At 31.1% G+C, this 19983-nt stretch overlaps 1 protein-coding gene across 4 annotated transcripts; it reads left to right on the top strand.

The window, feature by feature from the left end:
- Window positions 1-9711: 9711 nt before the first annotated feature.
- On the top strand, window positions 9712-18827 carry spz (Spaetzle domain-containing protein). 4 transcript variants are annotated; one of them, XM_085186867.1, is made up of 6 exons: window positions 9712-9898; window positions 14085-14214; window positions 16064-16221; window positions 16673-16786; window positions 17525-17625; window positions 17755-18827. In XM_085186867.1, exons 1-6 carry the CDS (start codon window positions 9860-9862, stop codon window positions 17927-17929), a joined length of 717 nt encoding a protein of 238 aa, XP_085042993.1. In that variant the 5' UTR covers window positions 9712-9859; the 3' UTR covers window positions 17930-18827. The 4 variants fall into 4 exon arrangements, with proteins under 4 accessions (XP_085042993.1, XP_085042992.1, XP_085042994.1 ...); XM_085186866.1 differs by having other exon boundaries at window positions 14079-14214; XM_085186868.1 differs by having other exon boundaries at window positions 9713-9898; window positions 14079-14163.
- The last annotated feature ends 1156 nt before the right edge of the window (window positions 18828-19983 follow it).

Here is a 19983-nt window from a genome sequence, read left to right as displayed (position 1 = left end):
AAGCAACGATTTGCAAAGTTTGTTGTTAGCAAATGAGCTTGCTTAACGCATCTCTCTATTGAAAACTGAAAATAATTTCATAAATATATTTAATAAATATTTGTATAGTTCAAGCTGGCGTAGCCGCGTTCGGGTTCACTAGTATATATATATATATATATTAATTATGAATATATATTTTTTCTTTAACCGTCATGACATTCCTCCCCACGACCTCCCCACGTAACAGGATAAAAGGAATGCTAAGAAATATAAATGTACGTACAAATTTCAGTAGGTAAAAATGACGAGTGAATAATTTCTATTTTACCATAACAATTGCAGCTCAAGCATTTCGTTCATCTCATACGGGAAGGAAAATGTTCTGATCACCACAAAATGACGTTTTAGTGCTTATTCACAAATTTTAAAACCTATTAATTGTCCGTTTGTGTCATAAGAATACGTTTTAATTTAAGATTCGATAACTAATAATTAATTTTCCTAAGAGTTGCCTCCATGTATTTTTCTAGGCTAATCAATAATGAAAACTTGAAGATGATTTAGAATGATATTTATATAGTTACTAGCGGACGCGCGCAGCTTCGCTTGCTTATTTAGGGGTGAATTCTAGAAAACCATGAAACACATGTTCATTTAAATATTTTTATGAGTTTAAATTTAAAATTTTATAAAAATCGGTGGCGATTTAAAGATTTTTCCACACAAACTTTCAACCCCTTATTGGCACCCTTAGGGGGTAAATTCTAAATAACCGTGAAACACGTGTTCACTTAAATATTTTTAAGAGTCTGAATTTACAATTTTATATAAATCGGTGCAGATTTTTTTTTTCCATAAAAACTTTCAACCCTTATATTACCCCTTTAGAGTTAAAATTTTTCAAAATCCCTTCTTAGTGGATGTCCAGATTACGAAAGTAAACATTTGTCAATATTTCACGTTTCTACGCACAGCGGTTACGGCTGTGCGTGCGTCTTCCCTCAGTCAGTGAGGACAAGTCCTTTTATATATATAGATTAGATAATATAAAAAAACCTAAACCTGATAATTACTTAGTCATGTTTCATTATTTCATTGACTTTTCGTTTATTTTACGTTTCATAATAAGACTGTAGAAGACTGCACAAGACTTTCAATGAACTAAATATAAATACTATCACTAAAATATTAACGTGATGGTCTTGGATTTAATCCACTCAGGGAAATTAATTAATTCTGATTAGCTGCTATGGCAAGGCAAAGCACGGAGTTTAGTTCCGCCACTCCACATGCCATATCTCGAATACATGTGGAAAACGAAGAACTCTACTAACCCCAGGAAATATATTCAGGACAAACAAGCTGAATATCGTTAATATTTGATGTCTTAATAGATGTTTTTTTTTTCAGCGACGACGACGACCTCCATTTTTCCTTATTTAATGAATTTTAAGCTGTATTTAAATAATCTTGTCGAGATTTATATAAATATAATTATATTGTATTCTAACGTCCTATATCTTAATATATCAGTTCGGTAATCGACTTTGCGTGACTGGCGTGACCTTTTATGCAACCATCATATTAGTCTAACGCCACTACATATACTATAAGCTAAAACCATATAGAATAAGGATTTTTTTTATTGTTATTTATTCATTTAGTCTATTTTAGGCCATTGTAGCGAAGTATGACACTCATTTGTAATGGATGTAGGTTTATGTCCAAATAAGGGAATCCTTCCTGGCATTAATCCTGGCGTATGTTGCCAGGGTTCGCTTTCCTGCTTAAACTACTCCACTATGCACGGATTCATATAAGAGAATGGTTATTTATATTTAAATATTTTTTATCTTTTGCCTATATTAATACCATGTGCGGCGTTTGGTTCCGGCACTCATCGTGTGTAAAAATATTCCTATCCATGTCAATTTTTTATATTCCATCTCTACTAACCATACTCCCGAAATACCTAACTTAATTCACTCTATACTTATTCACTGTAATTTTCAACCAGTGGGTGTTGCCAGTGTTAACTTATGGCGCTGAGACGTGGTCCTTCACTGCAAGCCTTATCCACAGGCTCAAAGTGGCTCAGCGAGCGATGGAGAGGGCTATGCTTGGTATTTCTCTACGCGACAAAATTCGTAATGATGAAATCCATAGACGAACGCGGGTTACCGACATAGCTCTCAAAATCTGCAAGCTGAAGTGGCAATGGGCAGGCTATATTGTCAGGAGGGCCGACAACCGATGGGGAAGAAAGGTCGTCGAATGGCGACCCCGTCTCGGCAAAAGGAGCACAGGCCATCCTCCAACCAGGTGTAACGACGACCTTAAAAAGACATCGCGAATCCGCTGGATTCAAAGGGCGCAGGACCGGACGGAGTGGCGAGAATTAGGGGAGGCCTATGTCCAACAGTGGACGTTGAAAGGCTGATGGATGGATGGATGGGATACTTATTCTGGGAAATAGTGAAGAACGGAATGTCTTAACTCTTGGGTTGAGGAAAAGTGCGTAACTGAAAAAAAAAACACCCTAAAAAACGAACACACAAACAAGGTAACCTTGTAGTACCTATATATATTATCTGCTTATTGCAGATTATAACAGAAAAAAATTGAGTTGATCCATATTTTTTTATATGTCTGTCTGTGTCATTATTTCTGTAGGTACAAAAAACCTTAAAAAGATGTAAGGAAGTTGCCATTGCTTAGAGAACAATATAAGTGCTCAGATAAGTTTATACAATTTTGCCTACAAAAATGTATTTAGATAGAAACTCAGTTAAATGGACATTCTTCTTTATATTTTTTAAACTGAAAGATTTCTTCAAAATAGTTCAATAAACCTTGTATGAAACTACATTTACGTTACATTACTTTTTGAATGCTTAATGAAGTAAGCATATATATATGTGGATATATGTGGATATATATATATATATATATATATATATATATATACACACCGATTTCGGCGATGGCGACTTCTTGCATGTCTCACTTTATTTTACTTTATTTTTTGGTGGGCTCTTATGTGACTCGCTAAGCCATCGACATCGACATCGTTATATCTTAATTAAGTATATAGGGAGAGAACGGAATGTCTGTCGAAAGGGAGACGTTGATGAGAAAAGACATGAAAAAATATTATAATAAGACATGCCAAAATATTATTGTATTCTACACTTAATAATATTTTGGTAGGTATATTATGTAGAATATAATAATATTTTGGTATGTATCCTGAGTAAATAATAATATTATTTATTTTTAAATTGTGTTAAGGCTAACAACATTCTATTCTAGACCACAAATAAGTATATGACTAACGTTCGTTTACGTAGGTTCAATATTAAAAAATAAGTTAAACAAATAATTATATTATTTTCCTATTTAATACTACTTATTATTGAATCTATAAAGGGAAGTAAGTAAGTAGGTATCTACGTAAAAAAAATCAAATTAAAAAATATAATATACTTTAAATAAATATGCAAATGCCTGACACCATTGTATCGGGGCACAGCCATGGGCCGGAGAGAAGAATGAGGGGGGAAGCGGAGGGAAGAATGGTTTATTAAGCCTCAAAACTAAAATACAACCTCAACACAAAAAGTTTTCTTCAAAACTGAACCCAAGCCCCCAAAAATTTTAATTCCTAATAAGTAACTTCCATTTTACTATATTAATTACCATTATTTCAACAACAATAGGTACATGGTCGTAAAGTCGTCATTTACATCACTAAAAATACGTTACGCGGAATTATAAACTCATTACCACGTATTTACAATAATAACTCACTCATTTCTAGTTGGTATAAAAGTTGAGGTTGTGAGAAATTCGCTATGTGTTGGTAGAGTTAGTTAATTTTACAGTTTTCTTTTAATTATACATATGTTACCGGAAATATATGAAATCTAGGAATTGTATACAACTCCTAGGAAATGTATAAAATTGTTTTAAAAATTATTTAATAGGTTTATACATATCCTAGGAGATATACACATTTCCTAGGAATTGTATATAATTCCAATATCGTTTTAGGAAATGTATAAAAATAATGTTTTCTGTAATAAATCACGTTGTTAAATTGAGAATAATAAATATTTTTTATTTAGGCTTGTTGAGACAATCAATTATTTGACGTTCAAAAAATAAAGCTTGTAATTTTTTATTTTGAATAAAAACATTGATCAGTACCGTTCTTCGCTCTGGTGTCGAAGCAAACCGCGGCGTTGTGTTCCGCCACTCAACACGCAATGTCTTCCGAATTCCGTAGAAGGTGGGAAATACAGCGTCTTAACCCTAGGTTCTTTCTGCCTACCCTACATACCTACGTGCGTGATAAAGCGTGAAGTAGAAAAAATATTGAAATATATTTACTTAAATGGTATTTCATGAAAGTAGTGTAAATTTATTTGCATTACCATTTATGACGTTATCTTGAACTACAAAACGTGTGTTGACGTACAAAACCGCAATCTGACCTTACCAAAGATGTGAAGCAAACCTACCACTGACATTAAGTGACGACATGTTTATTAAACATTGCTTAAGTGCGAAAATTAAAATAAAATATGCATTCTGACAATATTTGGATTAAATAAAAAAATGAAACCAATGTAACGTCTGCGTGTAAACGTGACGTTTGAGGGTTCCCTCTCCGTACATGCGGGATACAATGAGAGACCTTTTTTTGTTGTTTTTTATAAAGAACAACAAAAATTTAAAATGACGTTACAAACAAAATTTTGTGCCTTAATCTACGTAGATCATGCAGGTGAATCCACAAGTATATAATAAAAAATAAAAAATATTTTTAAAAACAATAATACAAATATCCCACATGCAAGTACATAGTATATATATTAAGATAAACAGTGCATTTGCATAATTATTTCATTTTTCCTTATTTCCGTCAACAGTTACAAGATGTAATATACATAATAAAACCCAAAGATATGTACTACCTACTCTTTGAATACCTTTAATATCAGTTGCACTGTGACGTCATAGGTTGTTAACCTACGCAACCTCCTAGACTGAAGCATCTCAGTCAGTTATGCGTAGACAATTCCTTGTATAAAATTATCCTAATGCAAATCGATTTATTATTTACTTTATAAATTAATATCATTTTAAATTGACAAAACGAGCATTTCATAGAGAAAGAATTCGGAGGAGTAAAAAAAGTCTGTAATACATATAATAGATATATTTGTTTAAGTTACGAAACCAAAAACCTATAATAACTGAATAACTGAATAAATTTAATAATTAAAATTTATTGCAATCTATTATCTTACGTCGGCGGGAGAATCCTAACGTTAATCGCAAAGTTCAAGAGTCAATCAAATGTTATAGTCACCGATTTTATCACAAGAAAGTAACGAAAGTCAAAGGTTGTTAGTACCACAGATATGGCAAACCAAAGGATAGATTTTATTTTTAGCAAATGATTTAGTACTATTAGTTAACAGTACCTACTGCTTAACCAAGAGGTCAGTGTGTACAGGTTGCTGGTTCTGTTCTGTTCTGGTATCAAGGGAAAGGACAGCGTTCAGTTCCACTACTCGTCACGCAACGCCTCCAAAATTCATTAGAAAGTGGGGTGGAGTGGAGTGTCTCAACATTAGGTTTTCGTGTTCCCTCTGCCTAACAGCGTGAAGCTGAATAACTTTGAGAAACATAATACACAGTTTTGCTTTCCAGGAAAACCGATAGATATTTTAACAAGGAACATTTACCGGTCTAAGAAAGCACTTAAGAAAATATTTACTTACGCTCAGTCGGTCGGTTTTGCGTTTTCAAGTATTTATAGGTACGAATAGTGTAACGAAGATTTTTTTTAAATGTTTATAATTGACAATAATTATTTGCCAAGGATAAACGTCTGTAAACAATATGCCCCAAGTCGGGGTAATTTGTTACTTTCCGACCTCAGGCATAAAAAAATCTTACAAAGAATGCCCCAAAGTACTGTTTTAATTATAAGTCTAGATATGTAAGTTGAATTTTAACATATTGTAAATACTCTGATAATATGAAATCAAATATTCCTAACAATATTTGAGGTTAATCAAAAATCGAAACTTGTCACCCCGCTCTCCTCTACTTTTTTCTATGACCACAGAAAGCACGAAACACAGCCCTTTAGCAACCACAACCACAACCACCACGTGATCAGATGACATCATTTATACAAAAATACTATATTAGTTATACTCGTGTATAGTATAAAAAAACAATTGTCTATTTATAACAGGAAGCCGTAATTAGAGTCAATTGCCAACCTGAACATTACCGCGGCCGGTTGTTAGTGTGTATGACGTAAAATATATAAAACAACTAGCGGCCCGCCCGCGGCTTCGCCTGCGTGAACTACGTTATTATTAATTTCTGTCTCCATTAGTACCTACGTCCTATAAGTGACGTCCATGCAAAATTTGAGACTCCTAGCATTTGTAGTAACGAAATTTCATACAAACTTTCAACCCCAAAAACAACGCCCTAGAAGTCGAATATTGCAAATTCCCGTCTTAGCGAGCACCTACGTCCTATAAGTAACTCCTATGCAAAATTTGAGATTCCTAGCACATGTAGTTTCTGAGCTTTCGTGATGAGTGAGTGACCTTTCGATTTTATATATGTCGATATAAAACCTTACTTTTTGTCAATATTGACAAAGAAAATACGTCATTGTAGGTACAATATATCTACGAGTATATGTACATACGGTCATATGACTATATGTTTATTTTAGCTTAACGCACATGTTAAACAGTGGAAAGAATTTTTGATCACATACAGTACGGTCAACGAGTCTTGGCCACTTTTTAGTTAGCTGTTAATGCCTGCACAGATTATTAAATTTTCTTACTGAGTAAACAATGCGCGAAAATCCAGAAAATCTAACTTTAGGGCGTCCAAGACTTGTTGACCGTACTGTACAATGATAATGCAAATTTTTTTTGTGATGTTACATAAGTATTATGTCAATAATTGACTTTATAAGTTAATTATAATAATATTTAACTATAAGTTTAATACAAATATATTATATGGTAATTTTTTTTGGATTTTTTACTTTATAAAATATTCAACCACAACAATCGTTCGAGCAATCGATATTTATAAAGAGGTAGAGTCAAACTATATTTTTTTCAAATACGATATTTGCGAATTTATATCTCATTCAAGGAAGAATATACACTATTTATTATCAGCTTCACGCTGTATCCCGCATATGGCAGGTTACGCAGAGAGAACCTAGTGCTGAGACACTTCGATCCACGCCTTATTCTGAGTATTGCGACGCCGCGACGCGCTTTGTACGTATAATATATATTTTTATAAAAAGTCTTTGTTTATACTTTAAACTTCTATTTATAATAATCCCAAGTGATGCTTATATACCAATTTCGTTAATTATTTCCTGTTCGAAAGTAAAATTTAATTACGTTCCTTATGAACTTGAAATCTCATTAATTTCAGAAGTCATTAAAAATTGTGATCATTTCCAAAATTATATTGTTATTTCCTGGTTCCAGTTGCTGAAAAAACCCTTAATATATAATTTGTAGCGTTTTCAAAGTGTTGTTTCATATGTGTATGTATGGAAAAGAAAAATACGTTTTTCACAAAATCTTTAAAAAATTAAACGTATGTGAGCCCGCTCCTTTTGAATGGTCTCCAAGAGGTACCTTTGGTTTAATTAACTTTATTTGCCGATTTAACTATATTTGAAATATAATTATATTTTTTTACAAAAAAACTGGATCCCATAATCGTAACCAAATCAAACTCTCATCAAACTACCCTTGATAACTACCAAGATTTAGCGATTTCCATGAGAATTAACATCACTCTTTGTCCATTCATATACAAGCTAGTGTCAAGACACTATATTGTCTTTCTAGCTAAATGCGAGACACTAAGATTAAATATATAACGTTTTCAATTGTTATTCAATATGTATATGATACTCTTAATGGTATTTTACATGTAATTCGAGGAATGTATATGGGAATTCTGAGATATGTAAGTATTACAAAATAAATAAAATGACTCAAAGAGTACAACGACATAATATTATGAACTTTGTTCTTATTGTAACCTAGTTCATAATTTTATCCTTCCGCTTAATTCGATTGCATTTCATGGACATGAGAGTACATTTTAGCTTCGAGAAATTTTGTAATATAGTACATAAATATCGTTACTAGAAATTACTCATTTAATTAATTTATTAATTTCTAGTAAGGATATTCAATAAAATATTAATTTTAAGAATTAAGACGTATCAGGATATATTGTTATTATTTGACGACGACGACAAATAATAACAATATACGACAGCCTAATATTTTTTTTTTTTAGCTTCGCTTTTTTGGATAAGATGAAAAAGGAAAAAAAAATATTCATCTAAGATAGACCAAATTGGGTCTAAATTTAAAGGACATTTTTACAATGAACGATTTAAATGTTCATTATCAAAATCTAATCTAGTCTAATGACTGAAGCAAGATTAATTTTATTTGTATAGCGTATTTTTTTGCAAGTTATAAGTTATAAGTTTTAGTATCTTAATATTTGTCCCACACCTTTTAATTATTATCATTATCACATAAAATCACCTTGTGATATCAATTTAGGAAAATATTAAAAGTATTTTTTATTGTTTATTACTTCGGCAATCAGCCATTATAGGAAAAGTGGAAAAGGAAAATTGTACTTAAAAAAAGATATATGCGAAAGATGTACTATTTTTTGTATTTGTAATAAAAAATTAAATTGATCCAGTCCAATATTACAAAATTAGTAATAATATTATATTATTTATTTAATTTATTTATTATTTAATATTACAATATTATAAAGTCAGTCTAATATCATTAAAAAAAAAACTGAACTACAAAAGTGAATAGGCAAACAAAAATAGGTGTATATTTAAGTTTTCCTTTCGAAATTAATAGGCTTATTTAATACATTTTTGATGATGTCATGAATGAAAGACAGCTTTAATATTTAATAATGTGGAGTTTACAAAAAGAATTGTATGTATAAGTAAATGAGTAACGTGACACTGGCGAAGTGATTTTGTGCTCAACTGGCACGCTCGGAACGCCATAATAGAAAGAACAGAACAGAACAGTAAATGAGTCAAAATAAATTAGTACGTTTATTGTAAAGGTTTTGAGAAGTGGGATATTTAACAATGACTCGATGTTTAATGAACTTATAAAATACCCAACAAGAAATATGTATATTTCATCAACATATTCATCTTTAGAAACCTTGAGTTTATAATTTATGTGTAAATATTTAAATATATCATATTTTAAATTATTAAAAGTATGTATGCATATGTGATATGCATATGTGTCATAATTGACACATTTGAATGTAGCCACAGATAAATAAAAAAACACTAACATTCACATTATCTGTTTCGTCTAATTTTATTTTAAAATATTATTAACAAATGATTAATTAATTTTAGGTTGATGATATAAAATATTTAATTAATCGTTAATTGCATTATAATTAACAAATAACATCGAATAGATAACTCTATACATTACTTGCATGAACCATTAATAATCGATTATAAATGATTTACGTGAACAATTAATCGAATCGGTTCCCCTCCTTACATATCAATGTTCTTTTAATTATTATCACAAAATGCATTACCTGAGGTGGTCAGTCGGCCACTTAGCGTCTTGCCACCTACCGCCAGTCGCCACTCGGGTACAGTCAGAGTCGATTGTGTTATCGATGAAAATAACGTGTGTTTCATAAAAATGATAAAATGTTAAAACAATATCAATGCAGTGTATAAAAAAGAACATGTTGTAGTTCAGATATGGCCTGGATAGTGATGTGCATCGTTTTGGGTTCCCTGGTTAGTAAATTTTAAAGATTAATAATAATATTTTCGTATTGCATATAATATATGTATGTATATATTTTAAGTTTATAACATATAGCGGACCTTCGTTGTGGGAGGAAGTCCTTATATAGATCTTATTTCCTGTTTAACATATAAATATGTGAAGTTTGATGACATTTGGTGCACAGACTGATGTATAAGAAAATATTTTAATATTTTTATCTTTAAAAATCTTACAAGAGCACTCTATATATAGTTATTTAAGAAGCGAAACTAATTATTATCGTGTGTGAAAAATCAATTAACAAACGCTGGTAACAGGTTTTGTATTAATATCGTAATCGTGTTTCTGTACACAGTTTATTGCAATTTACATATCGCATAATATATATGTTTACAATATTATTTATATTGACTCTATCGTTTATTCAATAGATTGGATTATCTACTATTTGGTTTAAAATTAAATTTGTTTATAATTTTAATAAGAGAACACTAAAAAGATGTAACATTATTACGTATATTAGTATAGTCTTATTACCAAAAGATAATAAGATTTTCATTCTTTTTGAACGTATAAAATTATTAATTAATTTACAATTAAACTACTACAACTAATAAAGTCAGATTAAGGTTAATTTCCTCAATCACTTTCTAAAGCGACAGTGCGAAAGTAAAAGTGACTTTCTTTCGATACCGATATCGTTAGCATGTCCATTGGTGTGATTAAAAATTTAATTTTTCTATAGTTTTTAATTATCTTATATTTAAGTAATAAATATTTTACATGTAAAGTTCTATAGTTGTGTATTTTGCAAGGGATCGAGGTGAACTAGCTATAATTAACAGCATTTACTTAATAATGTTTACAATGACTCACCAACTTTCAGGTCAGACTTATTTTATATTCCTTGATTTACATATCATTAAATTATATACTACTAAAAATAATAAATATATTCGTGGATAAGCTGTTCAATAGTTCTGCTTAAAATCCAGTTAGCTTTAAATAAATATTGATTTTAAGAATCTAATCAAAAAAATGAACAAGTTGAAATTTTTTTACGTATCTTAAAGTGTTTAAACACTTAGGAAAGAACAAAAAATATTTCAAAAACTTATAAAAATTGTAACGTAGTGGGATGTGAACCCGCGCTTCTCGGAAACCGTCCAAGTGCTCTAGCCAATTAAGCATAATATGTACGTTCTTACGTCAAAATTCTTATTTATATGCTTGTTGTTGTTGTTACTTACAATTTATTTTTATTGTCAGTTACATTGTCTCTAATTAGTAGCCGGTTAAAACTAGCAAAAGACAAATAACTTGGATAAGAAAACTAAATATATGTAAATAGTCCAGTGTGCGGCGTTGACTTCCACAACTTAATACGAAATGCTTCAAAAATTCCGCGGAAAGTGAGAAACGGAGTTTCTTAGCACTAGGTTCCATCTGGGGTTTCTTAGTACTAGGTGACATCTAGGTTGTGGATGAAGGATATAGGTTGAAGCTGAAAACGGGGCTGAAAGGGGCACAAGCACGTGACGAAAAAACATTTTTTTCCTCTAATATTATTTATTACTTTTAATTTTTGTATAAAAATCGGTTAACAGAATACATTTACCTAAATAAGTTCCAATTGTGTAGTCCTAATAGTTTCGGAATAAAGTGACATAAGGACAGACGGACAGACAGACAGACATGACCGATTTATAAGGGATCTGTTTTTCGCTATTCGGCTATTGAACCCTAAAAACCAGTAAAATGCGAGTCCGGTTCCATTTTTATCTTTTGAGTTGACTTTTATTTTATTTCATATAGTGGAGAATACAAATCAAATTCCAAATCTTAAAAACCTTCTGATAATACATGTATAGGTGTATGTTAGTCATTTTTAAAGATGTTTTTGTCTCTCCCGATAATATGCTGAATAGGCTGTTGCAGGTTTACACTCTAAATCGACGATATTTTAAAATATTTTCTGCAAAATATTCTTATCGCTGTATAAGGCCGTTACTGTGTATCCTGTTATTAAAATATTCTTATATGTACTATATAACAAATACAATCTTATTTTGTTTATATTGACCTTAGAGATTTGATAAACCGAGTGAGTAATCAGTTAAAAATATATACAAGTGTAATGTATAAGCTTACTCATATAATTATTAATTGCTTGTGTTTTTACCTTTCTTTGTCTTCAAACTATTTTATAAAATAATATACCGAGAAAAAATTTCGATGTAGGACGTAGGTTCATATTTCACACTACTCAATGATTAAATTGAGCCGAATAAATAGTTATAAAAAAAAATATTTCATTATAAAAAAATACATTGAATGCTATCTTACTTTATAAAAATATAATTTGAATTTAAATCACGATCTGTTGGGCAATACGTGCTCTTCATTATACGAGTACTTGTACGAGTATGTACTAAAGAAAAACCCACGCTGGCTCGTCGAATCCCTAACTGGACGCTACCAACTACATCCTAGCAGGATAATAATTATAATATTTAAGATTTGAAAGTGATAAATAATAAGGATATAAAAAAATACTTTTTTTAAAAACTTCACAAATAAGTAGTATTATGACACTCAGTTCCCATTAAGACACTTCCGTTCTGCACTTTCCGTCTAATTCTGCCTCGTTACCAGAACGAGATAATGGAAAATAAATATATAAAACACTATTAATCATTAAAAAGAAACTTTTCTTTTGTTCTACATTAGGTATTAATTAATTCGATGACGCTACCCTGGCGCGGTAGTCAATTATTTTTATTTCATCACTCTGGTAACCGCGGAAAGCGGAGAACAGAGTGTCTTAACACTTACTTTCTCTGCATATCCTTTTACTTGCTGAATTTAGCCCATGAGATTATAAAAAAGCCAATTCTCCATTGATTTTGGCAAATCAGGACATTACGTTTCGTTTTAGACATATAATTACGCGATTCAAGATATGAATTTACTTTAACTATAAACTTTGCCCTGACTTGAAGCAATTGTGCCAAGATGACGTCATAGTTCTTTTTTATTATAAAAAAGCAAAGGCAGCTATTGTTAGTATTTAAAATCGATTAAGTATGACTACTTACTTAATGGTACTATGGACTGATATAAATAATGCTATTAATAGATTAAATTTAAATTAAATTAACTTCACGGCGTATCCTGCACACAGCAGGGTAGGCAGAGGGAACCTAGTGTTGAGGCACTCCGTTTTCCATTTTCCGCCGAAATCAGAAGGCATTGCGTGTTGACTGGCGGAACTTAAATCCGCTCTTTGTCTCGACACCAGAGCGAAGAAATAAAATTATAAATTTAAATAAATATTTTATTTTGGGGATCGAACCCACAACCAATCGACTCAGAAATACACCTTGTGCCTCTGCGCGATGGCTGACCTCCTTATCAATATTGGATTTAAATGCAAGACCATAGCTATCAAGAACGTAGCCCAGTATTGAAACTACTAATGAAAAATACAAGCATTTTAGTGTAGTAGCTGGAACTTTAAAATTTAAATTACAATAAAATAATTTAATAGCGAATATTCCTTATTTTATATATCCACCCATAGAACGTGAAAATATTTTATATATTCTATTAAGAATTTATTAAGATTTGAATAGAATAAATAATAAAGTCCAACCATTAACAGAACTAGAATAGCCGGTAGGGGAATCACTACAAGCATTTAACTACAAGGTCGTCGTAGGTCTGCAACGGTTCGTTGATCATGAAGTATTATCAGTGCAATTGTTTATTATCATAGAGTAAAACGTTTCTAACGTTTTTACCTCGTTTACGTGGTATTTAATTTTATTTATTGCATGTTCTTATTTAGCTTAAGAAATGTTTACATGTAACATGAAAAGCAGAGAAAATCTTGAGTTAGAGCCTCTGTTCTCCATTTTTCGCTCATTTCGCCACTTTCTGCCGAGTTTTTTTGAGCGTGTTGAGCGGCGAAACTCAACGGCGGGCTTTTTGCTTTGGTTCCAGAGCGAAGATATGAAAATAACAATAAATAACAATTTATTCCCTCGTGTGCGTATTGGACCTACAACCGTCGCGTTACAGTCACACTCTTGAGCCCCTGCACCACGACGGCCTCTTATACATTTTAATTAAAAGTAATATCATTATATATCATTATTAGTTATTATCATTATATATCATTATTCTTTTCAGGCATCATCACATGGAGCCGAGATAGCGCAGGCTCGCTCAGTGCGGGAAGGAGCCCGCGCCGACAACCTGAAGCCGAACGGTTCGTACAAAATCTTGAATAGATTTGTGAACCCTTTTGTCAATAAAAGAGGTTCGTATTTTCTTCTCGCGATCTAATAACTAAATCAATTTTTTTCATTTATTTATTAATATATACTAGGACTAATAACTTCAATTTAATAATATCTATAAATAACAAACCTCTGTATTATTGATATTAATTGGTTTTCAATTTAAAGGATTCACAGCTAACTTTCAGTATTGCTTTACTTCACTCTATATGCCACATATAGCACAGTAGGGTAGGCAGAGGGAACCTGGGAACTAAATTAAATTAACTTCACATTGTACCCTTATATACCATTTTCCACTTTCTGTGGAAAATGGAATGCTGCCACTTCTATATTATTAATTAGGTAATAAAAAGAAATAATAATACGTGTATTTCTATAGTAAGAAATTTATGTTAAAGCACTAGTTTATTATGCAATTTATCGTTTAAAATGATCTATACACCAGTAGGTAAACTGTATAGACAATACGTTAATAAAATAATTATGCATGTTTATATTTATAAAGTTAAATTATTATATGGCGATGTTCTGTGTACCTACTGGTAGAATAAGAATTATTATCTTGGTTATATTTTATTTAAAGAGATCTTGATTTGGGAACCTGGGAAGTTAGTGTTAAGACACTCCGTTCCCATTAATACTCTGTGCTTTCACACTGTCTGACGAATTCTGGAGGCAACACGTAACTTAAACACTCAAAAATTTTACAAGCAGAAAAGCTTTTTTTCTCTCTGTAATAAATATATTGCTTATTATTTAACAACACTAGTACATTTATTTGTAATTCAAATGCATGCCAGTTCAGCACAAATCACTTCATCTCTTCACCTATATTACGTTGAACATAGAAAATTGGTCGATCACTAGAAAGAAAGGATAACTAGGACAGTCTAATGCTAAATTATCTTTGAATATGTCATATAAGAGAATTAAATAAATTAAATTAAAGCAATAAGACCGCCTTTGCATACGTGTTTTTCTTTCAATTTTATTTGTGTTGTTCTTTCTATATATTTATATTATGTGTGCAATAAAGTATATTCTATTCTATTCTATTCTATTCTAAATTAGCTTCATACTGTATCCCTCATATAATAGAGTCGGCGGAGGCAACCCAGTGTTAAAAATTCTACTTTTACCATTTTCCGTTTCAGTTTTCGAGACAATGTGTTTCTTGGTATGTATAACGTAGTGGCGAAACTCAACGCCGAATATCTGATTGCCAGAGAGAGAAAATAAATATAATTCACTTCTCCAAATGTGAATCGAAGTCACAACCAGTCAGTACTGTCAGATACACTGTGCCGCTGCGCCATAATTGCTTTGGTCATAAACAATAATAATATTAGATAATAAAAATAAATAGGAATACATGTATTAGTTAGCAGAGGAATATTATATTAGAATTTATTATTTAAAATGATGTATAGACCAGTAGGTACAATACATTAATAAAATAGAATAATTATGCATGGTTATATTTATGAAGGTAAATTATTAATTATGGCGTCGTTCTATGTAACCGTAGTATGAGAATTATCATCCTACTTATATTTTATTTAAAGATATAAAATCTTGATTTATTTTAATCATGAGGAAAACGCGATCTTAAATAATTATGGAGTTATTCTTATATATGGTATAATGGTGTATTCATCATTTGTGTTAATTATTAAAAAAAACAATTTATGAACTATTTTTCCCCAGTTTCTTTTTTCCGCCAATTAATAGTGCTAAAATATTTACTTAGTTGTCATACAAATGAGGTTTTTAATCTAGATCTTATGTCATTCAACCTCCAGCAATCACAACTAAAATACAAATAAAGAAAATCTTTAAAATAACCAAATATTAATACTTTTGCAGTGGACTTTGGTTCGTTCGTGTTTCCGGAGTGGTCTTCAAAAGCCAGCAATGAAAGAGGAGATGACAATCTGATAATTTCAGATGAATGTGAACGTATCGGCATCTGTGATGATATACCCAACTATCCAGAAGAACTTGTGGCCAAGTTGTTAAAAGATGTAAGTGAGAATGCTTAGTTATAAAAAAAAGATTCTAGAATTAGCGGATTCGAGTCCAACCCACTATTTTTCCCTACAAATCGTATAGATTTGTAGGGAAAAAGGCACCTCTTGGAAAAAAAGAGGTAAAGAGGTGCCTCATGTAAACGACTCAAACGCTTAGACCACTACACTAGTTATATAATTTATTTATATTGTTAATTATTTTTAACTATTTGTAAATTAACAATTACAGAAGTAATTATATCTTTATATAATTTCTGTTCTGTTCTGTTCTTTCTAATATGGCGTTCCGAGCGTGCCAGTTGAGATTATATAATTTCTTGCTTTTGTTTAGACAAACCCAACTATAACACATGTAGAGGTCCAATAACACTTTTTGCCCCCTAATTCAAACGAACCATATATATTTATTACATAAAAATCAATTGTTTTTTATTAATAATTTCAGATGTCACGTAAAAATTTGACGAAATTTAACAAAGACATGTTAGAAGTTCCGCAAATCGCTGAAAGGATCGGCCCTGAAGATGAAAGCATCGAGCTCTGTTCTTCAGTACAAAGGGTAAATTTTATTTTATGAAAAGACGTCTATTATTTTAGATTACTCAAGCATGTACTTAGTCGTATTGAAGATAATTTTGGATTTAAAAACTCTGCAGTTGTGGTATCGTTCTCCATTCATTCTCCATTTTCTCATATTTAAGCGAAATGGAAATCGAATATCTTGATATTAGGTTCCCTCTACCTACCCCGCTATATGCGGGATACAGCGTGAAGCTCAAACAAAAATATTTAAAACACTATCATGTCAAACATGAATCAAGCAAAAAAAGGAGATTATTCAATTCCATGAAATAATACGCCTAACGACTAATATTATATTAATTATAATATTATTATATTAATTAGGTATGTACATTAACAAGCCACCAATTACATATTTCATATATATCCCTTAGTAATAATATATTAATAATAATTGATTTCCCGTGATCCAATTAAGTTAAGTTAATTAAATTAAATTTTATCCTTAGAACAGTTAGTTATAGAAAACCGATTGAATTTACAACTTCTCGCTGTATGTCGCACATAGCAGGGTAGGGAGAGGGAACCTAGTGTTAAAACACTCCTTTCCTTTTTCCTCCTCGTTATCAGAGCGAAGAAATTAAATTAAAAATATACATATATCCTTGAATGGGAATCGAACACACAACTTGTCGCGTTTAAAATCGCACCCTTGCGCCCTTGCACTACGACATGCCTCTCTTTATTTACTTATACTCGTATTCTTGATTTTCAGCTATATGCCCCACGAGCTGCTAAAGACATAAACAGCGAATGGCAGGTCATAGTAAACGACAAACAGAACCCGCAACAAACGTTTCGCGTAGAAACTTGTCAGTGAGTAAATATTATATTTATATTTATATTGAAAACGTAGACAATCATGCCGAATTTGTTAAGTTAACTTTAGCAAATAAAAAATTAAATTAAATTTAACAAATAAAAAAAAAATGTTATTATTTACAGGAATACAAATTTAGCCTGTTCATCTGTAGCGTTCTTCCCCCCTGGCTACGAGTCGAAATGTATACAGAAGTATATGCTAAGAACGATGATATCCATGAACGAGAAAAAGGAACCTGTTGAGAGGCCCTTCCAAGTGCCCAGTTGCTGTTCCTGTGTTGTAAAACAAGTTTCATGAGGTGAACATATTCTGAAGACATTTTGTGTAACTGTAAATTAATACTTTCGCTTAGTACGGCTCGAAGGACCAAATTTGTATTATATACTTATTTTAAGAATAAAAGCTAAATAAATTATTATTATAATGACTTATTCGTCATAGCCACATAATAAAATTTTTGGAATTCGAATAATCCAATGAAAATTGTGCATTCAAATCTCATATAAATGTATAAACTAATAGCTTGTAAATTTTCTCAGTTAGTTAATAGCAATATTATTTAAGTTCATTAAGTTAATCTTGTTAATTAGAGGTTACCGTGTGCTACAAACCTTAGGATATATAATAATAATTTTAATAATTACAAAATGTGTGTATAATAATAAAATAGTAAAACAATCGTAGAAACAAAAAAAATCCTTTACTAAATGAGGTTGACTTGAGGTACGTGTAATACATAACAGGGCCCATGGCGTAACGGCATTGCATCTTGTCTCTGTAGATGCGACGATTGTGGGTTCGATTTCCACTTGAGTAAATGAAATATTTGTATTTCCTTGCTCTGACAACACGGTTTACAATTGTTACATATTTACATATTTAAAAACTTCTAAAATTGGACCAATTGTGAGGAATGGAGAAACACTATATATAACATTGGATTTCCTCTGCCTACCCTGTTATATACGGGATACAGCGTGAAGCGTGAAAAATAAACTTAATACATTAAAAGAGTGGGAAGCGAACCCACAACCGTCGCGTTTACAATCGGACGATTGACCCTCTGTGCTACGGCGGCCTATAATTTATATTAACCATAAATTATTCTAGTATACTTTTATAAGGCAAAACTCTATTTGTATAAAATTGGCAATAAAAAGAGAAAAATAATACAAAATAAACTTTAAAGCCTTTATTATGCCTTTTATTTATTTTTTATTGGAATACTAATTCTCACTCACTACTACCTATATGGAGACGATAAATTACTTACTTACTTACTAAAAAAAAATTACAGTACCTAGAATATAGTCTACTGATTATAAAATGTTTCCCACCATGTTCCAGAATTGGGCGGAAAGTGGGAGTTGATTTTATTATAAAATTGTCTTGAAAATTGTTTACAATTATCGCTTATTGGTATAATGTAGTTTATTTGAAATTTGTGTCATTAAAGTAAAAAATTGTCGTATATGTCATATATATATATATATTGGTTGCATATGTGCACCCATTGTATAAAGTACAAAACCATGGCAAAAAGGTTCATAATACAAAAGTAAGTTGTAAAGGAGGGGGAGACCACAACCTTTCAAAAAATATTTCGATTATATTCGATATAAGAAACTTCACATACCAATTAAATAATATTTTTGTAATTAATATTTTTATTGAAGTGTTCATAGAAATCTATATTTGTTTAACCACAAATGCTCGTACTCGTAGTTATTAATATTCCTATGCTTTCCCAGCAAATACACATAATTTCTGGGGAAAACATATATCTGTTGCTTCGCTGAACTGTACTCGCATTGCCTGCAGTTGTCATCTTCTCTAATGAAAAGATTTATTTTAATTTTATCTATATTTAAGGTATTTATAATGTTCGTTTTAAAGCTTCACGTTGTTTCACATGTAGAAGAGTAGGCAGAGAGAATCTAGTGCTAAGACTCTCCTATCCCTCTGCCGAATTTTCGAGACAATGCGTGTTTAGTGGAACTTAACGCTGCACTTTCTCTTGTTACCAGAGCAAGCAAATATAGCAACAATGCCAATATGAAAATAATTAACATGATTTTATATTTCTCTTAAATCACGATGATTCAATTAAAACTGAAAGCTTTCGGTATGTCATTTAATTTACATGATGGAGACCACTAAAAATGACTTCTATATTAATGACTCTAATACTTTGTTTTATTTATTAAATTATAATATTATGACGAGCTGGGCCTTGAATTTTAAATCAACCGAAAAAAGATATATACAATGTACGACCTAGATGATTCCCTCGCTTGAGATACCCAACATCTTATTTCTTAGAACATCATTAGACCTACATATGGGACCTA

Source organism: Heliconius melpomene, chromosome 6 (assembly GCF_056956725.1).
Source record: "Heliconius melpomene rosina isolate 202511_hmr_F chromosome 6, ASM5695672v1, whole genome shotgun sequence".
Lineage (NCBI taxonomy): Eukaryota > Metazoa > Arthropoda > Insecta > Lepidoptera > Nymphalidae > Heliconius > Heliconius melpomene.
Note: the sequence above shows the minus strand (reverse complement) of the source record. Positions and strands in the feature narration are given on the sequence as shown.

What these genes read in the sequence shown, in the direction of transcription:
- spz (XM_085186866.1), top strand. Translation starts at nt 9,860, where the DNA reads ATGGCCTGGATAGTGATGTGCATCGTTTTGGGTTCCCTG. An exon ending in GCATCGTTTTGGGTTCCCTG is followed by an intron (nt 9,899 to 14,078) that starts GTTAGTAAATTT and finishes TATCATTATTCT; the next exon opens with TTTCAGGCATCATCACATGG. An exon ending in TGGCCAAGTTGTTAAAAGAT is followed by an intron (nt 16,222 to 16,672) that starts GTAAGTGAGAAT and finishes TAATAATTTCAG; the next exon opens with ATGTCACGTAAAAATTTGAC.